A 27,149-nucleotide genomic window follows, 5' to 3' on the forward strand; every position below is an offset into this window, starting at 1 on the left:
ATGACAAGTTTCTTGCATTCTCGCTGATCAGCAGGTCTCCAGCCTGCCAGACAGTACTGTGCTCTCTCTTGATGCCCAAGCAGTTCCCAGGGAGTCATCAGACACCTAAATCTGGTAAACAGCCAACACAGTGATACCTATATCGCCCTTCCATACCTATAGATGCTGGGAGATGAAGTTGGGAGGTCATAATTAAAGGGTCAGTCTTTGACACCAAGATAGTCTTAATTTACACCAAGATCAGAAGGAAACTGGTCCTAGAATTGAAGAGCTGCAGTTTGCAAGCTGCCATTCTTGCTGTCTCTACCTCGCTTTTTTTCATGAAAACATCCCAAATGCTATTTCTCTCATATGTTTCTTTAGGGTGGCAAGGAGTGGATTGTTCTGTTCCATGTTCAAGTGGAAATTGGGGTCTTAACTGTAACCAGACATGTTATTGCACAAATGGAGCAGCCTGCAGACCAGCTGATGGCTTTTGTCTCTGCTCACCTGGATGGCAAGGGGACTACTGTGACCAGCCCTGTCCTGTAAGTACATCCCGTCCTGGGATGGTCTTGCATCTCCTTTAAAACCATAGTCCACATAGCTTCTAAATGTATAGTAGGTCAGTATCTCATTTTGTCTATAGATATCCGAAGGAAATCATGTGTCAATAACAGATTGGGGTTCTAGCAGTCAAGCAGGTATATTATACATTGCATTATATTTTACCAGAGCTGTTGCTGTCTTATCTGCATTTTCCTGAACATCATTTTTTAAAGTGATTCCTTATTTGTTTCTATATAGAAGTGTTAGGCACTGTGTTGTTTCTATCTTCTCTGTATGTTAATTTAAAAAATGCAACTCAGCATTAAGAGGGACGACATGATAGATGATTTTGCACATTTTAGAACAAAAAACTGATTACTGAGAGACTTTTTTCTTTATATTTTTGGAAGGATGGAACATATGGTCTTAATTGCAGTGAACGCTGTGACTGTAGCCATGCAGATGGGTGTGATCCTGTCACCGGTTACTGCTGCTGTCTTGCGGGCTGGACAGGTAAAATTAGCAATTACCTTTGTAAACCTTGGGGTTTTGATGTTTTGGGAGCTTTTTGGTGTTTTGGTGGGTCGTTCTGCTTTGCTATTGCATCAGTTATAGCACTGGACTTGTGACTGCAAACTTTTAAATAATAGATTGAGACAGGATCAGCTGAACTTACCCATATTTAAATCACTTGTGATGGTGACAATAACTGACATTCATTAAATTTGTATTCAGATTAGTTGAAGATGGCTCCAATCCTGGAGCCAGATGTTAGCCTTCCCTCAGGAGGGATGCAGATCATCTGGAAATCCTGCAGAGTTTTTCTCCTTGAATAGCCCTTTCCACAGAGGTGCAGTTGAGGGTAGAGTGAATCCTGGTACCATCATACCTGGGGCTGCAGACAGGTGTTTTCTGAATGCTAAGAGTCATTACAGCTGCTCCATCATACAGAACCCAGTTTTGTCGCAAAACAGCGTCTTTGCACTTTTCCCGTTTTCCCATGCTTCTTGTCACACAGAAGGGTAGTTAGGGAGAACAGATTAATTCTGGTTTGACAAAGAGTTCTCGTGATTCCACAGAAGCAGAGAGGAATATTCAAGTGAAGTCAGAGAGTCCAGGCTGGAGATCTCAGTACAATCAGACCTGCACTTGACTCCATATTGATATGTCTCCTTGCCAGCTTTTGACAGCTAACATAACAGCAGCGGGGGGCAAGTTATTGACCCAACCAGTATTTCACACTTAGCTGCCTAAAATGCTGGTTAATCTCCCTCAGACCTCTGTAGAGGCCCTGGAGGGAAATAAACTTATATTCTTGCCCATAACTGCAGAACCACCAGTGGCACTGACAATCAAAATGTCTTTATATTAACAGCAATTCATTTGGAAAATGTAATTGTTCTTTACACAAGTACAAGCTGGAAGAACGTATGGAGCAAGGCAGGCTGATCAGGCAGCCAACATATGGAATACTGTCACCTTAAGCCTTCATTTATGCCTTAAACCAATGCATGCCTTCTCTTTCTGATGGAGAGAACATCACCACAGCAGCTCAGCTCCTAGAAGCATGAAGCAAAAGCAATGAAATTATACCTAGAACGTACAATGGAAAAAATTTTTTAAGAATTAAATAAAATGCAAAAATAGGAAGTTCTACACGCTCTACTTTTCAAAGATACTGGGCATGTATCCCTGAAAAAGGCATTCTTCCCACAAGAAAATCCACTTTATAAGCTCTTTAATAGCCAGTCCTCCAGCTTGTATTCTTCACTCAGTGGACTGCATTCATCTTTCTTTGAGCCTCTTTACCATCAATATATCTATCTATCAGGCTTTAAAACTCTACTGTGCATTATTGATGATCATCAGAGAAACACTTGAGAGGCTTTCCTGTAGTCATTGTGAGTTTCTTCAAGGGAGAAAATGGTTTTTAAAAGTACAGTAAATTAAAGAGATATATTTATGCGCACTTACTCTAAATGTTTATTACACATCTTTCTGGATGTAGCATTCCAGAGGAAACTGTAGAAAATGTATTTTGCAGACAAAGCAGGCTAAAGGTGTGGCTATTTCTCAAAGGCATTTCCAAAAAATGCCATGCTTACTCCCAAGCACATCTGTCAATGGACATCAAATGCAGGTACAAATTACTCCAAGTAAAGGTAAGAATGATGTCTGTGATATCCTTTTTTTTTTTTTTTTTAATTTCCATATTGGGCAAGATAAATGTATATTAACTTGCAGGGGACTAACTGCAAACTAAGCACTTTATCCTTCAGTGTGCCTCTGCAGTTCTAGAACTCCCTTCTTCAGGATCATATTTCAGGGAGGAAAATATTACATTAGTATTTGAGACCAGGTTGGAGTTGAGATGTTGACAGGGCCATGTAAGGTGTGCACTGGAAATGTTGATAGACAGAGCCATTTGTCAATTCTGCTTCCAATGTTTTTTCCACTTGGCTTAACACCAGACACAAGGATAAATTCTGCTCATACTAGTTTGAAAGTATGTAATTTAAGAAACTCTTCAGCTAGATAATTATATTTTCATATTAAGGAGTTGTGGCATCGGTGAAAGATTAATCTTATCTGTAGCTGTTGTGAACAGGCCCATAATGTGTATTGCAGTGCATTTTATAAATATGATGTGATAAATAATTCAGGCTTAATTTTTTGCTTTCTGAATTTGGTACTAATTAGGCATGGCCTGAAAAAGATCAGAAAAGTTCAGGATCGTGGAATATCTGAAGGTTTTCCTGCCCACTCATACCAGACAGAAAATTCACATGGCTTTCTGAACCTAATAGCCACAAAACTTCATCTGAAACAGCATATTCTGTATGTTCATTCCACATGTGGGACTCCCTCTTGATGTCAGTGTTTTATGTAAAGATCAAGGGGAAGATTGAACCCATTTTCTTTAAAGTGGATTTCAAGATGTTACTGATATAAACCTTCAGAGACTGATAGATGGTAGGAGCATGGAGGAAGACTGGGAAGAGAAGAAAAAAGACATGTAAAGAGTAGCTTACAATGTAAGTTAATAGCAGTCTACCATCCTTTTATTATGTTATGACTGCCACCCATCAGGACTATTATTCAGGACAACGTCCTTCGTGTGTACCAGCTGAGGGAAGGTAATTTTCAGGAACTGAGGGTACCTGGCAGATGGGAAGATGATGAAGAGATTCCCACATATCAACCAGGAGATCACAAAGCTGTGCAAACCAGCTGTATGCATAAATAAGCACACTGGCAACAAGCTGCTTAGAGACGTGCATATACAGTTTCCATTAAGTTCAGTGGGGAATTGCATGTGTGCAGCCAAAGGCAGAAGTTAGATCAGATCTAAAGATGATTGTGCCCTGTTGTTATTGCTGAAAATTACCCAACCAGGTACACAGGCACATTGTATCACAAATGCCTTTGTAGATAGCATGGCAAGCATAACATCTGTACATAAAAGACCAAAACCACATTGGCAAAAAACTCTCATGTGATACAAGCAGAGTGAAACTTGTTCAAATGTGGGCCAAAATCGAATCTGTGACCTGCTGACTCAACGCAGAGCTGAATTTTCCTCCACATGAAGGAAATGTCAGATGCAATAACAATAAGGGCTCAGCCTTGCACCGAAGGGAGTTCTCCAGCTTGTACCAGTACTGCATACGCCTAACCTCACGTATATAAATAGTACCCCTGAAATCAAAAGAAGACGTGTTCATATCTATTGCTAGGTTAAAAAGTGTAGCCCCCAGCAGGATCAAGTCCTGACTGATTATACTGATTGTTTTCTAAAGATTAATAAGGGTCTCTCTTACTCCAGATCTGCCACGCGTTTTAGATACACAGCGCTTCTGTGCTTGCAGCTCTGTGTGTTTGTGTGCACACAGATACCTTAAAGCTCCCGACACACTAGTCATCTGTGGAAGAGGTGTTACTTTGTATACATTCAAGTTAAAATGAAAATGCTTGAAAATGGAGTGCTTTGGTGCTAATTACATTTGGTTAATTAGGGATCTTCCACACACTGAATCCGCAGAGAGAGTGGAAGTGCAGAAAAGCTGCGTGGTGGAGCGTTTCCTGAAAGTCCTTTGCAAGCAAACAGGTCCTAGAGAAGCAGGCATCAGTCTCATCTTGCCCATATGCAACCTCCTCTCCTGGATGCTCAGTGACAGTGATAAGGTCATAAATTTCAATTAGTGTCCTCTTAATAAATTACCCAAAACTGGACAGAGAGGAACTCGCTGCCCTGGCAGCCTTGCTGGGTGGGTCAGAAGCTAGGAAGGACGTGGGGAGGAAGCGTTCCTCGGTTAGGTGTAATGCAGCGTGGCTCTGGAAGTTATGGCTCCAGCTAAGCCAAGTGGGTTTTGCAAGCGGAACTGCAAATCCCATCAGCTTGGTCCTCTCTCTTCAAGGTGGCTGCTGGCAGCGTATTTCATACCAGGAATGGCTTCCTCACCCACACCAACTGGTTATTACTGCAGAGCCTTTAGTTGGTTCACTCAGTACAACCCTCAGTAATTAAATTGGTCATAGCTGCTGGCCTGTCCTCTAATTTCTGGAGGTGCTCCCTTTGTGCTTGGCCTGAGCCAGGTTAGCAGGACTCTGGGAAGCCATTGCTCATCCTGTCTCTAAGACCCAAGTCTGTCCATTTTCACAGTCAGACATCCCGCTCGCAAACAGATTACAGAAAGGAGAGCCACAGGCCTGGCTGATCTTCACAGCAAGCTCATTTCCTCCCTGTAACGAGTCAATGTGCTTCAAGTTAATTGTGGCAGTGTGTATTTTGTTAACCTTTCAGATATTACAGTGGTATTAAATAGGAAGCAATCTGCAGGGGGATCTATTCCATTCCTGTAAATGTTAAGGTCAGTTAAAATCCTGTTTATCTGAATTCATTTAATCTGAAATGCTGTCTTATCTGAATCTTGGTTCTGTCTGTCTTTTTTTTGTATCACGCTCTGTTTTTTGTAGAACACTGCAGTTCTGATGTTATCTCAATTATCCACTGAACTAGTTTACTCAATAGCTTGTCTGAATATCCAAAGACAAAGTTTATTCAGTAGATTTTAACATACCAAAAACGTGTGGGAAGGACAGGATGGTACTATAGATGTGAGATGGAAAATATAGAAGTGTGCATCCCATAGTTAATTATAAAAGAACTCCTCATAGATTTTCCTTAATTAATCAGGTTGGCAAATAAAGGTATGAAAATGACACATGCTGGTAAGGAAGAAACATCTTGTTAGTATGTTGGTACTTTTCACCTTCAGGCTTCGCTCATGTCTCATATGAGCAGCCTCCCTCTTTGCCATTACATATGGGAAATCAAAATATATATTTCACTGTCCTTTACAACCTCAATAACTTTCATATGTTGCCAGTAACATAAACCCTAATTGTCTCTTATCACATCCAGAAATACTGTACAGTAGTTGTGGTAGTCTCGAGTTGTAGGGATTTCCACGTGTGATTGTATAAGCAAGTTAATGGGGTCAGGAAACGTCAGCTGGTCACAGATAAGGTGAGCTTTGAGGAATGAGACTTCGCGTTTGTGAGAATTTGCAGGCTGCGAGTGACATCTGCACTGTCACTCAAACACAGAAACATGTTTCTTCCCTCCTGTGGACACATTAATTCAGTAAAACTGATAAGTCTGTTACTCAAGGGAAGGCCTTTTTGAATTTTAAAGAAACAGTGACCGCTTTGACGGTGAGCTCTAAGGTATTTTTAACTTCACTTTTTCTGAGTTCTTTGCAAAAATCTTTCAAGAAAAAAGCACCTAACTCTCTATTTAGCTTCCCATCAAATGCATTTTGTTTGTATTATTATGACTTTTCCTCCATTGCAGCACTATCCAGTTTATAATCTTAGGGCCAGATCCTGTCCTCAGCTGTACTAGGTTGAAGCCAAAATAATTCTGTTCTCATTAATAGATCAACTCCAAGTGCCTACCGATGTAGTTGGTAGCTGACTTTTCCACACAGCCTTAAAACCAGAAAAAATCTAGGACTTGTTTTATGCACCTACAGGTTTTTAGCTGAAGAGATCCACAGTATTTTAGAATTCCTAATGTTGTAGGTTGGCTTTTTTTCATATCAGACTGTTTCGTACTCTCATGGTTTCTAATACAAAGCCTAAAATATCAGAATGGAGCAATAGTAAGTTCCTATTAAACATGCATTTTCTAGATGTCTAACCCCATTATCTAAACCATATTTTGCACTTATCACTTTTGGCAGTCTTATCCCAGATTTTTAAATTACTAATTTATTTCTGTGATTATTCTGTATCCTTACATTAGCTTTAAACAGACAGAAAATCTAGACATTTTTAGAGTCAGTCTAAAATGGTGCATTTTACCCTCTCTTCTGGCCTCTGCCTTTCAAATGTGAAAATCTTTTCCATATGAAAAGGTATGCTTACTCTCCAGATTCGACAAGTGCTCTTTAGTCTATGAATGTAACATAAGCTTATTAGAAATTAGCTTTAATTTTTCATTGACTTAATTTCAAGTGAGTTGATAAGATTTTAATGTCAGGCTGTGCTTAAAAATTCTCTCTTTGACAGGAACCTTTAAGTATGGTTCCTGCTGATATAGGGCTAATTTTAAAAAATATGAATTATGAAGTTATATCAAAGACTTCATTGATATCCTGACATTAATTATGTCTGTGCATTCCTTGGCAGATATCTAGGGGGCTCCAGATTCTCATCTAAGTGAGGTTTAGTTGTGTTTGTCCTGCGCCAGATTTAGTATATATTTCACCTTTCATGAAATCAATTGGATTTTTGCCACTCATTCAGTGGGTGTTGGATCAGACCCTTAGACTATAATTAGCATCTGCAGTAAGCCTACTGCTAAACTTAAGCATGCATGCACATGATTGCAGTATTAGTCTTACAAACACAGAAGAGGTACAAGTTCATTTATCTTTGTATTTATTTGGGTGTTTATTTTCACTTATTAAAGGACAGCTTTTAAATTTATGTGAAAAGATATAGCTTGGATGGCATCCTGGATTATGCTAATTTAATCGGTTCTAAAATAATGAAACTTGATGCTAGAGATATTCAACCATTTTCCATTTTAATATGGAGGCATTCTATATATAAGCTTGGCTGTGTGTACAATACGTTCACCTATAAATAAATGTGGGCGAGAAGCGGTGAAAAATTATTTGTGAACATTTCAGCAGACTAAATACTGGATGCTGGCATGCTGTGTGTGAAAGGAAAAAAAAAAGGAAAGATCATTCAATAAACAGCCAGCAAGCTAAAATGTTGTATATATGTTATTGGTGAAAGTGTTTGCAGTGCCAAATGTTGTAAACATCTTCCTTCCCATTCTACATGAAGGAGGAAAGGTTGAATTTCAGTCAATATTAATAAACACAAAAGGCTTGCACACATTCAGTTGTACAACAGCTCTTGCTAAGCTGTGTTCTTAGCTCATGGCTTAGCTTGGGGGCTTGAACGTTTAAAAGTCAGGAAAGCAATATACATTTTTTCCCACTTACAAGTTCCTCCCTTACCTGCTGATGGTCTGCTTGGATCTTTCCCAGGTTTCTCTTTCTTCCTGGCCTGAAACCATGTCCAGAGTTTGAGAAGTAGTAGAAAGGAAGCGTCCTAAAGGTGAAGGAGGACTGCATAGGACTTGACTCCTTTTAGTACCGTTTTCTTCAAGATCTGCTCTTTCTGCTAGTGGCAACTTTTCTTCCTGCAATAATGCACCCTGGAGAATATCCTCTAGCAAAGAGAACCAGATGATCCTTAATTTTAGCAAACATTTTGACTTACTCAATTTCTTGTGAGGTAGGTCTCTTGCCTCAAAAGCTTTTATTGCATAAATTCCCAGAGTTGGCTGATTCATATCTGGAGTTTTCTCTAGATAATTAAAAATAGGGGTACGATTAGTGCTCCACAGAGGTGCATTAGGCTGTAAGTATATTACTTTCGGAAAAACACTTACATTAATGGGTATATAAATCGCCCATGCAATGATGAGAGAAGAGACAATTTAGAATTTTTCATTTGCTGCAGGAAAAGGCTTATTCTTGATTATTTAGGACCAGATCATGGAGCTTTCATTTAGACTGATGGGCTGTTACACACAGAAGTTGCCCCTCTGAAGCCCACCAGTGAACAATGCTTAGCAAGGTGGGTAAGGGCTCCACCACATCAATTTGAAAAAAAAAATCACAGTTGGAAAAGCGTTTGGAGAACACCACAAAAGTTCATAGATAATGTGAATGTGGCTGCTGTTATCTCTGTTGAATAGTTTCACTATATAAAAACAAAAATAGCTTATTTGCAGACTGGATGAGCAGCCATCAATTCTTAATGATTCCATTTAATTTTATGAGAGATCCCTTTATGTTTTTTCTTCTATCTGCTGCCCTCCCCAAGCAGATTTTCTCGTTCTTCAGCATCCTTAAATGCTGAGCTGTCATGAATTGTGCTGTGGTGTTTCTGACTGGATCTGAGTCAAATACTTTGGGGTTTGCCTCAGGTAGGAATAAATATGAAGATGCAAAAAGTGATAGAAAAGCATCAAGTATTCTTTATGAACTCTCGTTCATACACTGTCATAACACCTTCTGAGCAGCTGATCCAGAGCTGATCGGACAGTTCTTTCTTAGGTTCTTATTCAAATCTCTTTTACATTTTATAGACTGATGTAGCAAAATATTCACTACTTAGGAAAGCACGTTGATCTAATCTCAAATACAAAGTTGATTTAAATAGAATTTATAGGGAAAACATAAGTGTAACATCAGTAAGAGTACTGGGGAAACAGAAGAAATAGAAGAGAATAAGGTTAAAGAAAACATGAATGTATGATTATAGAAATCATTATTGGAAATAAATGTAGGAATTAGGAGGCCAAGGTAAGACCTCCAGGTGACCTCAGTGGACTCTGGCTCTGACCCTGGCATGACAGCCACTTGCCTAGGAACCCCTCCAGGGCTGACGGTTTGACAGGAGATGTGCTACAGCTGCCGAAGGCATCACTGCAGATGGGACAGTCCTGCGTGATGGAGACCGAGGGATGGTATCGCATGAAGGACCGGTCCATTCTAGAGGTCACATTCAGTGATACATTCCCATACCTCTTTTCACTATGATCAAGCTCTTGCTGGCCCACTTTCTGCAATTACTTATCTCAAATAGCCTTGCAGCTATAACTATTAGGTTATTTTCTGCTATTAAAGCGGTATTGCTACTGTTGTGGTTTTACCGCTATGTACTGTGTCAACATGTAGACAAACCACCATTAAGAGTTAGTAGTGCCAGGGACAAAAGCTACCAGGCATTCCAGATCAAAGCCAAGCATGACTCACCAAACTTGAGGCCTCCGCTGTATTGCCTGCATAAATCCAAGGCCTATTTATGCATAAAAAGCAGTTCTTTCCAGAGCTATTCAAATGCCAGAAATAAGAGATTATTATGACTTCATGTCATGTTGAAAGACAGGTGGAGGAGAGCACAATGTTTGTGTTGGATTCAAATGTCTGCTGAAATCATTCCTGTCATTGCTAATTGATGTTGCATCTGTCTTTAGATTGTGACTATTAAAAAAAAAGCTGAAGATCTTATTCAGAGAAATAATTACAGTTGTACACTGGTAGATATAAAATTAAAGTACATGGGGGGAAGGGAGCTACATCCTATAATTTATCAAATTCCTATGTCTCTGAAAAATAATTAGATGCTGGGCAGCATGCAGGCCCTGCTGCAGAAGCTACTGTCAAGGGGATAGCAGTGGTCAAAAATAGGCCTCTGGTTCTCATTTATTCCATCCAGTTTTGCTCTTCTATTGTGTTTGGAGTATTAGTTCCCAACTATCTAGGGACAAGGCAGAGAAACAATGGCAGGTTTTATGAAGAGCTAGAGTTGTAATCCCCAAGCATGAGTGCAATTGCACAAGTAAGCTGGAGAGGGGAAAAAAGGGAATTCTACTTGTGGCTGGCTTTCAGGAATTTCATCCTCCAAAGTCCTTCAGTGTGATATAGTTACAGGCAGTACTAAATCTGCATTACTTTGACAAACTTTCATTGAAGCCATTGAAGATTATTAATGGAAGCAGTATATGAGTAGCTCTTCAACAGATGCCTTACATCCCAGTTGTATAGCTTGGGTTTGTTTTTTTTCCTTTTTCTTTTTCTTGCTCCTTTTCATGTTGGTTGAGTGGCTGTTAGCTGAATCCGTCACAGCTTGATTTGTAAATTTTAATACAAAGAACTGACTTCATCTGGTAAAAATTTACGCTGTTCCATGTAAGCCAGACACAAGCTTATATAATATTGAGTCACCAGACACACACTTCTTTAGCCACTATGGAGCAGAACTGGACTACAATATATGATGTATATAATAACCATAAAACATACATGACTTGATGAGTTTCTGTCAGCCAGTGCTCTTGTCAGGCACACACATCCTCCTCTACCCCTGCTGCTTTCCTTTATCAAGATACCATCTTAGCTCTGCATTGGAAGATCCCTGCACCACCCAACTGCTTCACCCTTGAGAAGTCTGTGCTTGATATACACTAGATATTCCCAATGTCCCAGACAGCAGTTGTTTTCCCACTTTGTAGTAAACTATCCCGGAAGGGCCCTTAAGGAGAAAGAGCTTGGAACAGCTCTCCCATGTAGCTGTCCATTAAAAGACTGCAGTCAAGACTGCTCCAGTGGGGTAAGTTCATTCCAGACGGTGTTTTTCACAGCATACACAACAGCAATTCAGGCGCTGTTTTTCCTACCCACTGTGTGTGCAAAGGAAGAGGGTGTGGGGAAGGGGGAGAGAAGCCACTCCTGGGTCAGCTAAATTTCAGGTAAGAGCAGTCCAAAGGACAGCAGTGGAAATCCTACTGGAGAGCAGGCAGTGTTTGCAGAAATCCAGCACCCCGAATCCACACGGGACACGGAGGTTTCGTGGCTGCTGTTTCACAGGCTGAATTAAAAGCCACGGCAGATTCTTCTCTTACCTTGGCTCTGGCTTACTGCATGAGGGTGCAAATGTCCTTTGACCACATATAGTGGATAACTATAATTTTATGTAAGTTATGTGAATTTCATTTACAATTCACCCCCAGAACATTGTTTAAGAAGGTCTTGGAAGTGTAATTTCATAGTAGTATCTGCAATTGTGAACCACAGCCTCAGGCAGCAAGATAATTTCCTGGTATCTAGGCAATAGAGTTTATGTATAGAACTGCTTGCTGCAGCTTCAAGGACTTCTCTGATAGTTGTCTTTCTAATTTCTACATCCTGCTTGTGAAACAAGGAATTTGTTCACAAATTAGGAATCTGTAGTTGTAATATGAGATAATACAGAGATGTGCCAACTTCAGCATTTTTTATATTTCTGGAAATTGAAAACTAATTGCTTATCAGAAATGTTCATCAGCAAGTTTCTAAGTAAATATTAAAGTTTTAACACTAAAGAAGCTTGCTGCTTCACTCCGATTGTAAAGTAGCTGGGAGGGATGGACTCTCCCTTCATATGCTGTTGAGTTAGGGAATTGTAAAATTAAGGTGCTTTTTTTAGCCCAATTCCGTAAGACATGCATGTCCAGATGCAATTTTAACTTCTCATTTACATTTGCAACTCAATATATGTAGGAGCCTCCAAAAATGAAGTCTTCCATGAGAATTAACTTAGAGTAGTATAAAGTAATAAAAATTGATTGCAGCACCTTCTCGGTTGTTTTCTGAAAATTTATAAATAAATAACTGCTGTAATGGGTATCAGTGTCTTCTAGAAGGTTTCCTCTTCCCCCCTTTACATTTCATCACAACAATTGGCTTCACAATGACTCATTGCCTTCGTTAGGAGCGGGAAGACATCCCTCATTATTCATTACTAAAGGAAGGACTTCGCTGCTGCAAAGAACAGCCATGGCATTCTAATTCAGCTACCTTTCAAGAGAAAGGAGTCAATGTCATTCTTCCCCAAACTTTGCCAAAAGAGACAAGAAATAATGCTGTTTAATTGTCTCCATTTATAAATAGTCCATTCACAATGAGAGAATTGTATTTTTAATACTGCAATCAGGAGGAAAAGATACACATTATTCTACATTTGTGTCTGAATTTAATTTCTGAGAGCTCATGCTGAGACTCTCAAAACTATCAATGATCATATATATGTGTGTATAAATACGAAATACATTCATTTATTTACAATTTATTGTATGACTTTTTAATTACAGAGTACTGCAGATGTATTACATAATTGCACACACAAAGCATTCACCGTTTAAGTAATCCAAGGATGTATTTGATTTCAAAGGAAGTAGGAAAGACTGTACTAAAATAATTGTTTTTCTTGATTATTCCTTGTCTTTTTTTCCATTCCTTTTTTCCAGATTTATTTACTTAGATATTAAGGGATTGAGCTTGTATTATGTTTTTACTGTATTTTAATGTGTGTTTTATCAAGCTCTACAGCATGGACCATGCCTCTTTATAAATAAAGCTATGATCATGTATTACTAGAAACCCCATTTCAAACTGTACTTTTGCCAGACTTGGTTAAGATTTTCTAGGAACGGACATTATAATTGTGTGATTAATCTTCAGAAAAAGGAAATTTTGGCTCTGCAGTATTTCTTACTGTATTAAATTCAGAGATTTATAAAACCAACTTGAAACTGCACTGTAAGTGTGTTTATAATGACTTTTAGCTGATTTAATAATCCTCAAAGTTTGGTGACTGTACAGATCACAGCTTCACAAATACAGTCCATTACCTGTGGCATCCAGATGAAGTTATCAGAGGTGGAGGAAATTACTTGGGATTGTATTTCTCCTTAGCAATGCACTAATCCGACCTCTGGCTGAGGCTGGGGCTCTCGGAGCCCTTGTCTGCCTTTATCCCATTATGCAGTGGGGACATGTGCATGGATGATAAAGAACATCTTCATGTTGAAAGTCTAGCTAGGGCACGTGTATACCATCAAATCTTGGTGGTGCAGTTGTAAGGCACCTGGTGTGGTAACGTTGTTAGGAAAATTTTCAAGCCAGTCTGTGATTCATTTTTGCTGTTGTTATCAGTACCTACAGTGTGCTACGGCTAATGCCACTCCCTGCAGCTGGCAGTGCTTGATGTCGCTCTTAGTTCATGATCCTGAAAAATTTTTCAACCCAAGGAGCCCTTGATCATGCAAGTAGCTCTGCTAATTGCAGGTATTGGTACTGTCTTAGCCCAGCAGAGTAAGAGCCTCTCGGACAAGTAATGGTGTGCAGGATCAAATCCTTAAATTACATTTATATGTGGCAAGCCATGGCACAAGGTTGTTTTTAAAAGTCACCATTTAAAACAAAACCAGTTGAAACAATGCCAGAAGCCTCACATTAAGCTTTCTGGCTGTGTGCTTCTTTCTGTGTTTCCAAGCTTTGCTTTTAATAATAATAAATATCAAACAACAACCCTGAAAATCACTGGGATCTGGATTGGCAGGTCTCAGTCTCCATTTAACATGCAAAAGATCAGCCTGTGCCTGCATATGGCTTCTTGCTAGATCAGAACTCGGTTCATTAATACCGAACTCGGAGAGCTCTGGGTGGATGTGGGGTATGTGCATAATAACCCAGAGCACAGCACTTTAAGCCAGGAAGTGAACAACACACAGCATAGAACTGAATTTACATATGCTCAAGAATCCAAATACTGGACAGGTTTTTGCAGAACCCTGATTTTTCTTTTTTTTGGTCTTTCAGTTCACCACAGTTAAGTAATCAGGCTTCAATCAACTGCATTTTTCCAGACCAGTTATTTGAGATATTTTGTGACTTCAAAGCAATTCCTGACCTTCATCTCTCAGATGACATGCAGAGTTTCTTTAATGGTGCTAAGGACTGAACAGGAGCCCAGTAACACCTACAGAATTCACCTCTTTGGCATTTTCCTAATTTTCACTTTATTAAGCAGATAAAAGCATAGCTATTTCCTTTCCAGGCTCTCTTGTTTGCTTTGTGATGTACTGTGAGGTATCAGTCCAGCCAAACATTTCTTTGATCAACAAGCAGAGTAAGCTGTGTGAAACCTAACGTGTGCCTTTGCATCTTTAGGAATCCACTGTGACAATATATGCACCCAGGGCCGCTGGGGACCAAACTGCTCCATCTCCTGTAACTGTGAGAATGGGGGATCCTGCTCCCCAGAGGATGGCACCTGTGACTGTGCACCAGGATACAGAGGACCCTTGTGCCAGAGAAGTAAGAGATTTTCCATAGATGTGGTGGCAGAAGCAAAGCAGGTAGAAATGCCCATTTATGACACCAGACAGAGCCACAGGTTTCTGAGCTGCTCTAGCTCATGACTTCCTAAGGGCAAAGGCTAGCCTAAAAAATGCTTCTTGATCAAGAAGTCAAGACTCTACTGCATTGAGTCATGCCTTGTGTTTCTTCTTCTGGCCTTCCACAGCACCTGGAGGTCACAGGTGACCTGAGAGAAAGAGCAACACCTTTACATACCAAACGTGGCAGGATCTGGGCAAAACCAGATTTACAGTTAAGTCATGGTGAGCTATAGGTTATCTACTAAACAGAGTCAGCTACGACCCATCTCATAATGACAAGTGGATGAGCGCTGGCTATCAAAATAACAAGACAGTGTTTTCTCATATGCCAGAAGAAGAAACACAGCAGCTTGAAATAGCTCCTGTCTGATGTTCTGCTGCTACATATTAAAATGTGCCGAGCAGATAAAAATCCTCACATTTACTTTATCTGGGAAGCTGCATTTGCCCCTTAGGGACCCTTACTCACTGATGCAAACTACACGCAACCATCTTACTGTGTAAACAAGACACGGATTTGTTTTTCTTTTCTGCAACAGCTCTTGTTCTTCCTGTAAGACATTCTGCATGCCCAGTTCATATATCCCCTTTGATTTCACCAGTTATACTTGACACTAGAACACACTCATCTCTAAAAATAATTTGTAGCTGACAATTTTTATTTAAAGCCATTATAACGATGACCTCTAGCACTGCGGTAGTTAATGGCCTATAAGCATTTCCATTATAAACCCCAATTTCCAGGTGCTTCAGCATATCTATATAGCTGTAAAACCTCTCTCCAAGGCTAAAACGTGGTGCTCAGAGCTTCAGGGAATTGGGGAAGAAATTGTTTTACAGATTTGAAACCCTAAGAGTGCAAAACTTCCAGAAGTTAATAGTTTCTGACCTTTCTGAGATGAAAAAAAAAACAGCTTCATTTTATCAGCTGATGGCATGTAGGCTACAAGAGGCAGACCATGTCCCCAGTTTGCAACTCCAGTAATCAGGCTGCTCCCTGAGGACGTTTGCTAAGGACTTAATGGGGAGAAATTTTCCTCCCCACTGGGGTGAAAACAGAGGGGTCCTGTGGATGCTTCTGCTATTGCCTCGTGTTGCTCAAAGGCCTCTCTGTGAATATACAGCCAGGGAATTCAGCTCGCTTCCACCTCTTCTGCGGGATTCAGGCTCAAGACTACCTTGTGTAGAGGACCCCTCTGTAGGTGAAGGTAGCTTTAGCTTGCTAAGTTTACTCTCAGAAAAATTCCCATTTTTCTCTTGGAAATTCATTGAGAAACAGAATTTAGCCTGCAAAGAGCAGTACTGAAGATGACACTTAGCCATCTTCTTCTGTCTGTGTAATCAGGATTACGAGACACTGGGATAGTTTACTGCTCTTAGGCCTGCAGAAATGTCTCCAGGAATGATCCAGGCTCTTTTATAACTAGTGCATCATCAACAGACCTGTCAGCTAAGTTCCAGCAGTAGTGTGAGAACCTGACACCCTCTGTGAACATACGGACCAAGAGAAAAATTCTCATTCGATGAAAAAATAGAACAGACATGATATAGTAACCAGTAAGCCAGAACTATATAACACAGAATCACAGGAGTAACAATAAAAACATATAAAGTAATTTTTACAGTTACTTACTGCAATTTAACATTTCTTTGTGCTTATCTATTGCAGTGAATGTTTGGACAGTGGGTGGTATTTCATTCTACATGTGCTTAGAAATGACAATGAGTGTTTGTAAGAGATACTGAACCATAATCTTGGCACTATACCTTATGTACAAATTCTATAATAATTTCAATCCAGGTTTTAAGCAAATTAAGCACACGGTTCATGACAAGTTTACTCAGCTATCTGGTGTGATTACAGATGCAAATTAGGTGATTTTGTATGCTGTTACCATAACTGCCATTTTTAGATCCTGTTCATCACTGATGGATGCTGCTCCTGCAATGGCATGTATAAACTGACTGTCTCAATTGAACACAAGTATTGCACCTAATATGTCTAGAAATCAGCTTTTGACATAGTTGTTTAGATGTAAAATGTTGAGAGTTCCCTAATACACCTTCTCTGATTTCTTAGCTTAAGTTCCAAAGGAAATGGCATTCTGAGTTTCTGTTGTTCATACATGTGTGTGAGTGTTTCTCTTCTTACCTATCTTAAAACCTTTGGAATATGTGTTATTAACCATATCTGCCAGTAGGCTATGAGGTCTTGAACATCTTAAACTCCCATGTTTTGTAAGAGTTTAGCTGGAGCAGGCTAGAGAGAGACTCCAGTTATGTCTTGAAAGAGAGAGACTGCTGAGAAAGCTCTGCTGTATTATTGTATAGCCAAGGACTACGTGAGATAGGATGGCGTGAATGTTCGAACCACAGGAGCAGTTTTACTCAGAGCTTGCACTTTATTAGACATGAAATAATCCAACAGGCTTCATAATTTCAGCTGTTCACATAATTGTGGTTTTATAAATTAAGAAATTTGGGGTTGGGATTAAGACAAAGAATTCTCAAGCTCTCAGCAATGAGAAATCTCCTGAAAACCTTTGACAGCTTATTTTGTTTGGTCCTCAGTTTGTCCCCCTGGCTTTTACGGACACCACTGCAGCCAGCCATGCCCTCAGTGTGTGCACAGCAGCGGGCCTTGTCACCACGTGTCGGGACACTGCGATTGCTTGCCTGGATTCTCGGGCACTCTCTGCAACCAAGGTACTGAGCCCAAGACTTCCAAATACCACCTCCTTTCCTAAGCTTCTGTGTCTGTGACTTTGCATCGAGACCTATCACAAGGTTCCTGCCTTTTTTCCTTGTTTCAGCAGTTTAGATCACAAGCAATTCTTTACTTCAGAGGGAAAATGCAAATAGGTACTTAGTCACCCTTTTGTAAATATGATGTGCTCCTGCTTTCATAAATAAAACAGGTCTGCTGCTCTGTATTGAAATGAATATGGAATGAGACACCTGCTGTAAATATATCAGCCATCCAATGGTTTCATTTTCCTTTCTGCTAAGCCTATCAAATCCTAAATGTCGAAGGCACCTTCATGCACTCTTTTTCAGCAGGAAGGTAGATAGCAGTTAAGGTAAAGGCCAGCTCAGGTACACAAGCCCAAACACCCAGTTAATGCATGGAACCTTATTTACACTGTCTGGGACCTGACTGGGAATAGCTAAAATCATGCACACCAAACACAAGTGGAAGAAACAGAAAAATTTGCAATGAGGCAAGGTGAGTTAATTTTCACAGGTGAAGAGTAGCTTCAACTCCCCCTAACGTCCATCACCTTTCTGTACCTTTGAAAGTTAGTCCACTTTTAACCACAGGTTTCATTTACAGTTTTAGGCTAAAAATGCTTGCAGAATCATTACAGTATCCTGCAGAGTCTCAGTTACTGCATACTACTGTGGGTATCTTCTACATACAGATTTAAAAGAGATTATTCACAATGGGTACTGCCCTTGTGAAGTCACCACCCCTGTAAAAATTGAACTGACGCTTTTTAATGACCTGTTTTTCAGTAAGTTAGAAATTGCAGACAGCACTTACGCAAAATCATTAAACATAGATTAAGTATAACCATGTTTCCTTTTTCCTGTGCTGTATAGTCAACTAAACATTATACCAATTAATTTATTAAAATGAGCATATTTCAGTGAATTTGTCCATTTTATGTGAAAAGTTAGCCAGATTTCAAAGCGTAAGCAGGGCTAATTATCCTCTTAAGAAAACTATTTTATTTTTGCTCAGATGTTCAGCACTTCTGGTTTTACTTTGAAATGTTGATCTATCCAGCAAATTAATTTTAAAATATTCATGTCCTAATTAAAATCAATTTGTGTTGCAGTTTGTCATAATGAGTTAGCATGTAACTTTATTTTGTAGAAAGAAAAATGCTAATTAATGTTTTGCATTAGAAAAACGTGAAACGAAGATTTCGCTTTTGAATTTTCATCTCCTTGTGCCGTCTCTGTTCTGGCAGCGGGAACATTCTTCCATCAGCAGCATGTGCATGCAAGGAGCTGCGTAACCTCCAAAATTGCACAGGTTGACATGGTTGTGCTAAGGATTCTGAGCAGCAAGCAACTAAGAGCTGTTTTATCAATATCTTTCACAATCATGTAGCAAGATGGATTGATAATAACTTGTTATTGCTGCTAGAACACACCTGACATCCCACAGGGCCTTTTGGAGTCCCACTTCAGAGTTTTTATAGCTAATTAACATCACTATCTGCATTGTGCAATCAGATTGCTCCTGAAGAAAGCAGTATTAGTCTGTTCTTTACAGCTTTGTTTAAAAATGGAGACATTTGAAAAAGTGCTTGTATTTGGATCTCACATCTTTGCAAGAGAGTCGCTGTGTCAATCCACAACGAGGTTTACTTAAATTAATGAGAACAACCATTTTGGCAGGGTTGGTTTTATAATCCTTCTGTGTTGACATTCTGGAGGGCATCATACTATTTCACTGAGATGAGAGGTGCTCACACAGTAGGAACCCCTCTGCTAGCTCTTACTGTGTGGAACTGAAGCATTTCATTTATAAAGTATGACCTGTTGCCTTTGTCAGCAGCAGTGTTTGGATCACAAATCTTTCCCTGATTCATTAGTATTCCATGTTGCAGTGCAAATCAACTCATATTTTAATAAGTCTTTTGAGAACTATTTTTCACACATATAAAAAATCCAGCTTTCATTTAAGTGATGTTATCTATCTCCATCTTAAAGATGCAATAAAAATACTGCATTGAATTGCTCTATACAGAGCATTGGAACTGAATAATGGTGTAACAGGTATGAGAACCTAGGCTGACAGATCATTTTAGTTTTTCCTCTTTCTGTGATATGAGAGCTTTCCTTCTCTCTCTTTGTGTCATCGTATTGTTCTTTTTATTGTGTCTGTATACTGTGTTTAGTTTTATCTCTTTTCAGTTAGAGAACTATTCTGTTTAGCACATAATTTGAAAGCCAAAACCAACTTTATCCACTCCTACAGATAAGTCCATAGTGTATAGAAATGCATGCAGAAAACAATAGTATGCACATTCTTAGGCTTCTGCTATAGTAAGAGTGGAGGATGGCATATTGTATAAAAGCAAATGAATTGCAGCTCAGGATTTCAATCTGTGGCTGATTCATAGTCAGGATAGATTGAGGTCACCTGCAGAGACTACATATGAGAAAGTGAGAGTGGCTGAAGTGGTAAAACAGTTGCATAATTCAGGGAAGTGCCTTAATCACTTTTTTGACATCACTATTATTTACCAGGATACAAGTCCAGTTCCATTTGTTACATTCTTTGCGAAGATGGACCGTATGTTTTATCTTGTTTTGAAAATACATCTGTTTTTGTCAGGGAACACAGCCAATAAGAGCACAGAAATTAAACATTTCATTCATTACTGAGCAGAGCTTTCCATCAACTTTAACGTTAAAGATTTCCAATAATTTAGTGGGAGGTTGAAGATCTACGTGTCTATTAGTTTTATGTCACTGTGTTTAAGCTGTTACAAGATGACTCTGAAAAAAATTTAGAGTTTCTTTGCTTCCAACTTCAGGAGTAAGCTAGGTAGACAAACAGGAATAAACAGTGAATTTGTTAGGATGCAGCACACCTGTTTAACAGCTCTCAGTCAAACATATATATAATCCTTGGAAACCACATTCGCAACTGTCACGGTTTAACCCTAGCTGGCAACTAAGCTGCTCGCTCACTTCCCCCCGGTGGGATGGGGGAGAGAATTGGAAGGGTAAAAGTGAGAAAACTCGTGGGTTGAGATAAAGACAGTTTAATAAGTAAAGCAAAAGCTGCATATGCAAACAAACCAAAACAAGGAACTCATTCACCACTCCCCATCAACAGGCAGGTGCTCGGCCATCTTCAGGACAACAGGGCTCCACGACACGGAACATCGACTGGGGAAGACAAACGTCATCGCTCTGAATATCCTCCCCCTTCCTCCTTCTTCCCCCAGCTCTATCTGCTGAGCATGACACCATATGGTCTGGGATATCCCTGGGGTCAGTTGGGGTCAGCTGTCCTGGCCGTGTCCCCGCCGAATTCCTTGTGCACCCCCAGCCACTCGCTGTTGGGGTGCGGTGAGATGCAGAGAAGGCCTTGGCTCTGTGTAACACTGCTCAGCAGTAACAAAACCATCCCTGTGGCATCAACACTGTTCCCATCATAAATCCAAACCATAGCTGCATACTAGCTACTGTGAAGAAAATTAACTCTGTCCCAGCCAAACCAGCACAGCAACCTAATTGTACACTTACTACAGCAAGGGCTACTGGAAAGGAATAGGTGGATACATGCCAAAAGACAAACAGGATATTTCAGCAATTGGGTATGTGCTTTATTTTGTGGGAGCAGTCTTCTGCCAGACTTACATGGTAAAAATACTTACTGAAGTGGCAGTCTTGCTCCTGGTTTACTCTCCACTTGCATGATTTGAATCTGTGAGATTCTGGGAGCCTGCATCCCAGATGACCTTCAGCAAAGCCTAGTGTACTTAGGAGCAAAGGCACCTTCCTCTTGCACTGCTGTTTGATCCAGAAGGATACCCCAGCGTACCCAATATTGCAGCACCACATGGTGCATGATGCATTTTGTGGTGCTAGTGGGATAGCAGGGGAAAGAACTACAGCTCTTTCAGCCTCTTCTTGCAAATATCTCTGCCATCAGCCATTTCATGGGCACTGGTCACCCAGTACAATACCCATGGCTAGTACGTCAGGGCAGCCAGGTGGTAAGGTTTGTGGCTTTTGGTCCATTATCACTGTCACTATCAGTTGTACAATACAAGGGGGTTAGGTTCTAGTGACAGATCTGAAAGTAAGAGTCCCTTTTGCTCTTCATCTTCTTGAGACTTCATCACTAGGCTGGTATTTAGCGTAAAATGTTCATTTCCTACTTTTGTTGTTCTTATTGCTGAGGTTGTAATCCTCTGAGCCAGCGCAGAACCCTATTTCAGTGTTTGCACCAAGGGACCCCCTTGGCCAAGTCCCCAGATCCATCTCTTCCAGCCACTTACATGCATTTGCCACCACTCTTTGAATTCTCCTCAACTTTAATGTTCTCTTCCTCTCCCAATAACCCCTTTCTCTATTCTGTCTCTCTTCTTTTCATCCTTTCATAATGCCCTTCAATAATTGTAATCTTCTAACTATATTAGATTCATTTTCCAGCAGAAAAATGGATTTTGAGACAACTTTTTTCCTGTTGTTTTTATGCCTGGGATGTAAGCAAAGAAACTGAACTTGAATACTTTCTGCCTTTTCCTTCTTTCCAGAAGAATTTTGCCCATTTGGCTTCAGCAAAGAAAAATGTTGTAATTACTTTTATCTCTAATTGCTAAATGTTAAGTCCTGTGACTTCCTTATATTCATTATGAAGACCCTTCAGTAAACTGCCTTATATTTTCACAGTCTGTCCCAGTGGAAAATACGGGAAGAACTGTGCCGAGGTCTGTCAGTGCACCGAGAATGGGACGTGCAATCCTATTGATGGATCGTGTCAGTGTTTTCCAGGCTGGATAGGGACAGACTGCTCTCAGAGTAAGCAAAGTGTAATTCTTCCACCTCTGCTTTAAAATAACATATTTTCCTGTTTAGTGTTTTCCGAAAGTTAAAGACAGATTCTGGGGAAGTCCCTGAAGTATCACAGCAGCCAGTGCCTTACTCTCTTTATAGCTTGTTTCTTTTAATTATTCTAAGTTAGCTTTGGCTTGAATTAGTTTCTGCATTTGGAATTTGCAGAAGCCGTTACTAGCTTCTATTACAGGAAAGGGAGGTCACAAACTCTTATCAAAAAAGAAAGCTCCATGCTCCCTTTTAATTTCTAGCTGGATTCCCTTTTATTTATTTTTTGAAATAATTTTCTTTCAGCTATTGCATTAGAAATTATTAACCAGTAAAAGTTTTCATGTAGCAAGTCCCCAGAACTGAGAAATTAGGCAGCTGAAATATTTCTATTAAATGTAATTTAATTGTAAAAGTCAATGTGGGCTTGGAGGGATGAAGGATTTCTTCTTGAAAATTGCCCAGGTAGAAGATTGGCATTTGCTGATCCCAAAGTGTCATTTCCTGAGAGCATCCCTTAATTGAAGATAGATCACAGAGGGAAGCAATATCCTATCATTCAGAAATGTTACTTCATATTCAGGATACAACTAGCATATTAGACAGCATTCCAGAGCAAAATATATTAAACTTCAAGTGATAAAGTAGGAATCGGATAAAAACAGACGGCTGTAATTTTGCTTTTATTGTGTGTCTTCCACAGGCAGAATATTGCTGTCACTCAGAAATAGTAAAAAAAAAAAAGAAAAATAGACAGAAGGCTCCACAGATTCCTCATTATATTTAGCCATGTAATTGGGAAATGACTGTTAGTTTCTGTTAACCTTGAAAAAAGATGCTTTTTCTTTCAGATAGAGGCAGGCCAGTTCAGCAGCAACAGTTTCCAGTTTAGCAGGCAGAAGGACCTGGCGATAGCTACTTTGTATTTTGGATGAACAAAGTGGGAACCTGACTGTTTTCTCAGTTACCTCTTGTAAAGAAAGTGTAAATCTCCCAACGTGAACCTGGCCTCACACCAGGCTCCTGTCGGCACCTGGCCTCACATACCTGAGTCCGGTACTGAGCTATTTTGGTCAGACCTCCCTCCGCACCAGTTAACCTGGAATGACCGAGAGACTGAGCTACAAAGGAGATAATTTTAGCTCCAACTCCAGAGCCAGTTCTGGAGATGCCATCAGACCCTGCAGCTCTGGCTTACAAAGGCATTGTAAAAGTATTTCTGGTTGCTTATAGCACAAATACTTTAGGCCAAATCCCGTTCAGCTTTACATTGTGTGAGTTCAGTGACCTTTTGTTTGATTTACGTCATGGCAGGGTTTTTTTGCTATTTATTCTGGCTTTAGAGATGTCTGTCATATGCCAGAAACTTGCATTTATCATCAGAATTGGAGCCAATGGCATACATGGAAATAGGCACGATTTCTGTACTTTCAGGTTTCCTGGGAACCATGCCTTATTAATTCGTGCCTTTAATAGGAAGCAATGGAAAATGCTTTTTAAAGCAAAAATATAGTTGTTATATTGAAGGGTTATCATCATTTTGGATCTTTTAGTCTGGCACTAATAACTGTAACTTACTGCATTCATTTTTGGAGGGAGGCTTAAAATAACTTCTGAAAATGTATTAATATTGTACCTGTTGAAATATATAATAGACCTGGAGATTTTAATTTAATATTAGCCCCATCAACAAAAGAAATCTGATTTTGTGGATGGGAACTCATACTGTAAGAAGTTTTCTTTACATTTTTACGTAATTTGAGTAGCACTCTATGCTTCAAATGAGTGTGGTAATTTTAGTAGTTGATTGCATAAAAAAGTAAACCATGAATAGCTGTGCTTTATTATGCAAGAATTCCAGAATATCAAAAAGAAAATTAAATTACCTCCATATCTTAAAACCCTGTCTAAATTGTCTTCACAGATAATGCCAGTAAGGCAGGGAGAGTGGCTAGAGCACTTAGAGTAATGTAGTGTCGAGCATCGCCGTTTCAGTGGTTCTCAGTGCACATATACAGCAAAGACCTGATCCTGCCACCTGACCTACACGGGGAAGAAAGCCCTTGGGCCAGGGCTTGGCAGCGTGGAGGAGGTTGCAGGCTGGCACCCAGGTTTGCAGAGCAGTCGTTGGCTTGGAAGAACCGGTCATTGTCAGGGAGTTGCTGCAGCGATGCCAAGCTCTGCAATGCGAGGTTGTGCCTTTGCTGGTGTCTCACAGGTTTTCCCTTTATTGTTGCTCCTCCGCAGCCCTAACGCAGTATCATTGCTTTTTTTGTCAGCTGACAAATGTCTTTTATTTTCATAGCTTGTCCCACTGGTTTTTGGGGCCCTGATTGCTTTCATTCATGCAACTGCCACAACGGAGCAATGTGCAGCCCTTACGATGGAGAATGTAGATGTACTCAAGGTTGGACGGGGCTCTACTGCACTCAGCGTAAGCCTTTCAGAGACACTGTTGTGCCAGGGAATCTGTCAAAGTATGTGCTGCTACCTCGTGTCTCTTCCAAGTATTGCAGTCTTCCCTGTTAAACCACCTGCTTCTTACTTGTGATAACTTCACATCACCCTGAAGAAAAGAGTCCTGAAGCTTTTCAAGGTTTTTTATGCCTTTGGCATTTGATAAAGGATGGATCGATCATTTAGTTTATTGATTCATTGTCAGAATTTGCACAGTCTATGTCCCTGCTTGTTAAAGCTCCAGTATATGTGGTCTGATTTAGGAAAATGTTTGAGATTTCTCATCCTACTAGTACTACATTATCAGCACTGTACAAAAGAGATCAAATTCTAGTGAGCATTTTAAGAAGGCTCTTTCACTTGCAAGTAATGGATTGATCTCTGGCCGTTTAGAGAATTTCTGTTTAGCCATCTTTTTTTACTTCTTGAAAATGTAGTTTGTATAGATGGGTCAAGTTTTCGTTCTTCTGAAACACTTAAGAGGCAATTCTGATATGAGAAATGCTACCTCAAGAAAATTGGCTGTCGTAGTATCTCTGCATTTAGATGATCAAATGAATGTTATTAAATATACAGAGGCTGAAAATCCATAGATTTATAGACCTACATATTTTGTGCTGATAACACATCTGAGTTTGTGCTTCAGCCTATTTCTTAGTCTTTCCTTATTCTGATTCCTGAAAGGTTGCCCAGCTGCTTTTTATGGAAAAAACTGTGCCAATGTTTGTCAGTGTCAGAATGGAGCGGACTGTGACCACATCACAGGCCAGTGCACGTGCAGGACTGGATTTACAGGCAAACAATGTGAGCAAAGTAAGTAGCAACATGACTTCATTTTTCTATTTCTCCAGCGGGGGTGTATTTCAGAATTCTTTGCACAAACAGGCTCTTAAATAAGGTGTTGACGTCAGCAAGACAGTAACCCCAGGCACCCTATATAACCCATAGGGAGAAGAAGACGTCTCTGGAATCTGGACAGTCTGTTTAAACATAAAGAAATATAGTGAATCCTCTGCAAATTAGGCATTTCCATTCCCAGCCTGAAGTTAGATGAGATAAAAAGCAAGTCACTGTGCTCAGGGCTGACTGGATATAGCCTGCCCGAACAACTTGTACCTAATTAACAGAAAAACACAGGCTGCATCATGCCTTGCTAATGCTGTTGCAAGCAGCAACCTCAGGTTTCCCTGGGCACGAAGGAAAACAGAAGGGTTAAAAGAAAGAAGTCCTTCCTGCACTCTGCCTTCCAAGGAATATTGGGGCTTTCTTGCAGAAGTTGTTATGTTATAGATGTGGACTAAATAAGATTCATCTTTACAATGAAAACAGATTAAGGAAAAAAGGTTGCTTGCCATTTTTGGAAGGATCTGTGTTTAACTTGAGTAGTGACTAAGTGTTTAACAGTGAACTTCAATTACCTTGCAAGGGTCCTGGCATATCTTACTGTAATCGTTGTCAATGTCTTGCTGGCATATTTAGCACACTGTGCCAAATGGGTTCTTTTAAGAATAAAGAATTAGGGTAGTGGGAACTGTATGTGCTGTAGTTGAATAATTACTTGTTTGTCCAGTAGAGTAAATCAAAAGAAAATTCTCACACACTTACTTGGATTCTAAATGCAGGGTGAAATCCATCTCACCTTAGCAAGACATTAATTCCACAGGGTTTTGTTCCTTTTTTTGGCAGTAAGGTAATACAGTTACATTCCTGCTAGATTTGCAAGTGAAAGCTTCTTAACTGTATCTGACTACATAGATCTTTATGAAAGTATTTGTACATATAACTAAATTAATTGACATCTTTGCTTTTTGCACATACTTGCATTCAGCAAAGCATGTATCTCAGGACCAAATTTGCATGCTAATGTGGGGAGTACATATGGCACGGCTGTAACTCTGTAAGTGGCCAACTTACTGTGGATTTGTGTACACCCTTACTGCAACCATAAATGAAATAGGAAACTAAAAAGTTGCATAGCAGAACTGCATCATAGCAGATTTTATACAAGAAGCTATGCTTATAATTTGACCTCTGTACGAAGCCTGAAGCTTTCTTTTCTATCCAAATTACAAATGTATTTATTTGTTTGTTTTTCTACTGTTTAGTATAAAAGTATTTCTTCATTAAGACTCCTTCCTTCTCAAAATCCTGTTGAATGGGCAGTCACATCTCATTGCAGATGAAATGCCTAAATGCAGACATCATTTCTGTGGTACAGTCCAAAAATTTAGGCCTTATTCATTTTAATCAGGCTACAGGTTAATAGCAG

General features: G+C 39.8%; 1 protein-coding gene across 9 annotated transcripts in view; it reads left to right on the forward strand.

Moving 5' to 3' along the window:
* Positions 1–27,149, forward strand: part of MEGF11 (multiple EGF like domains 11) — a 306,379-nt gene that overhangs the window by 245,948 nt on the left and 33,282 nt on the right. For all 9 annotated transcript variants that reach the window (XR_012624787.1, XM_074836840.1, XM_074836839.1 and 6 more), the window contains 7 exons: positions 364–527; positions 939–1,041; positions 14,616–14,762; positions 17,417–17,551; positions 22,271–22,399; positions 24,729–24,857; positions 25,565–25,693. Coding sequence is in view for 8 of the 9 variants with exons in the window: in XM_074836840.1 (XP_074692941.1) it covers positions 364–527; positions 939–1,041; positions 14,616–14,762; positions 17,417–17,551; positions 22,271–22,399; positions 24,729–24,857; positions 25,565–25,693 (936 nt within the window). In the remaining variant the exon portion in view is untranslated. The remainder of the gene's footprint in view (positions 1–363; positions 528–938; positions 1,042–14,615; positions 14,763–17,416; positions 17,552–22,270; positions 22,400–24,728; positions 24,858–25,564; positions 25,694–27,149) is intronic.

The sequence above is a fragment of the Strix aluco genome, chromosome 12 (genome assembly GCF_031877795.1).
Source record: "Strix aluco isolate bStrAlu1 chromosome 12, bStrAlu1.hap1, whole genome shotgun sequence".
NCBI classification, from domain to species: Eukaryota; Metazoa; Chordata; class Aves; order Strigiformes; family Strigidae; genus Strix; species Strix aluco.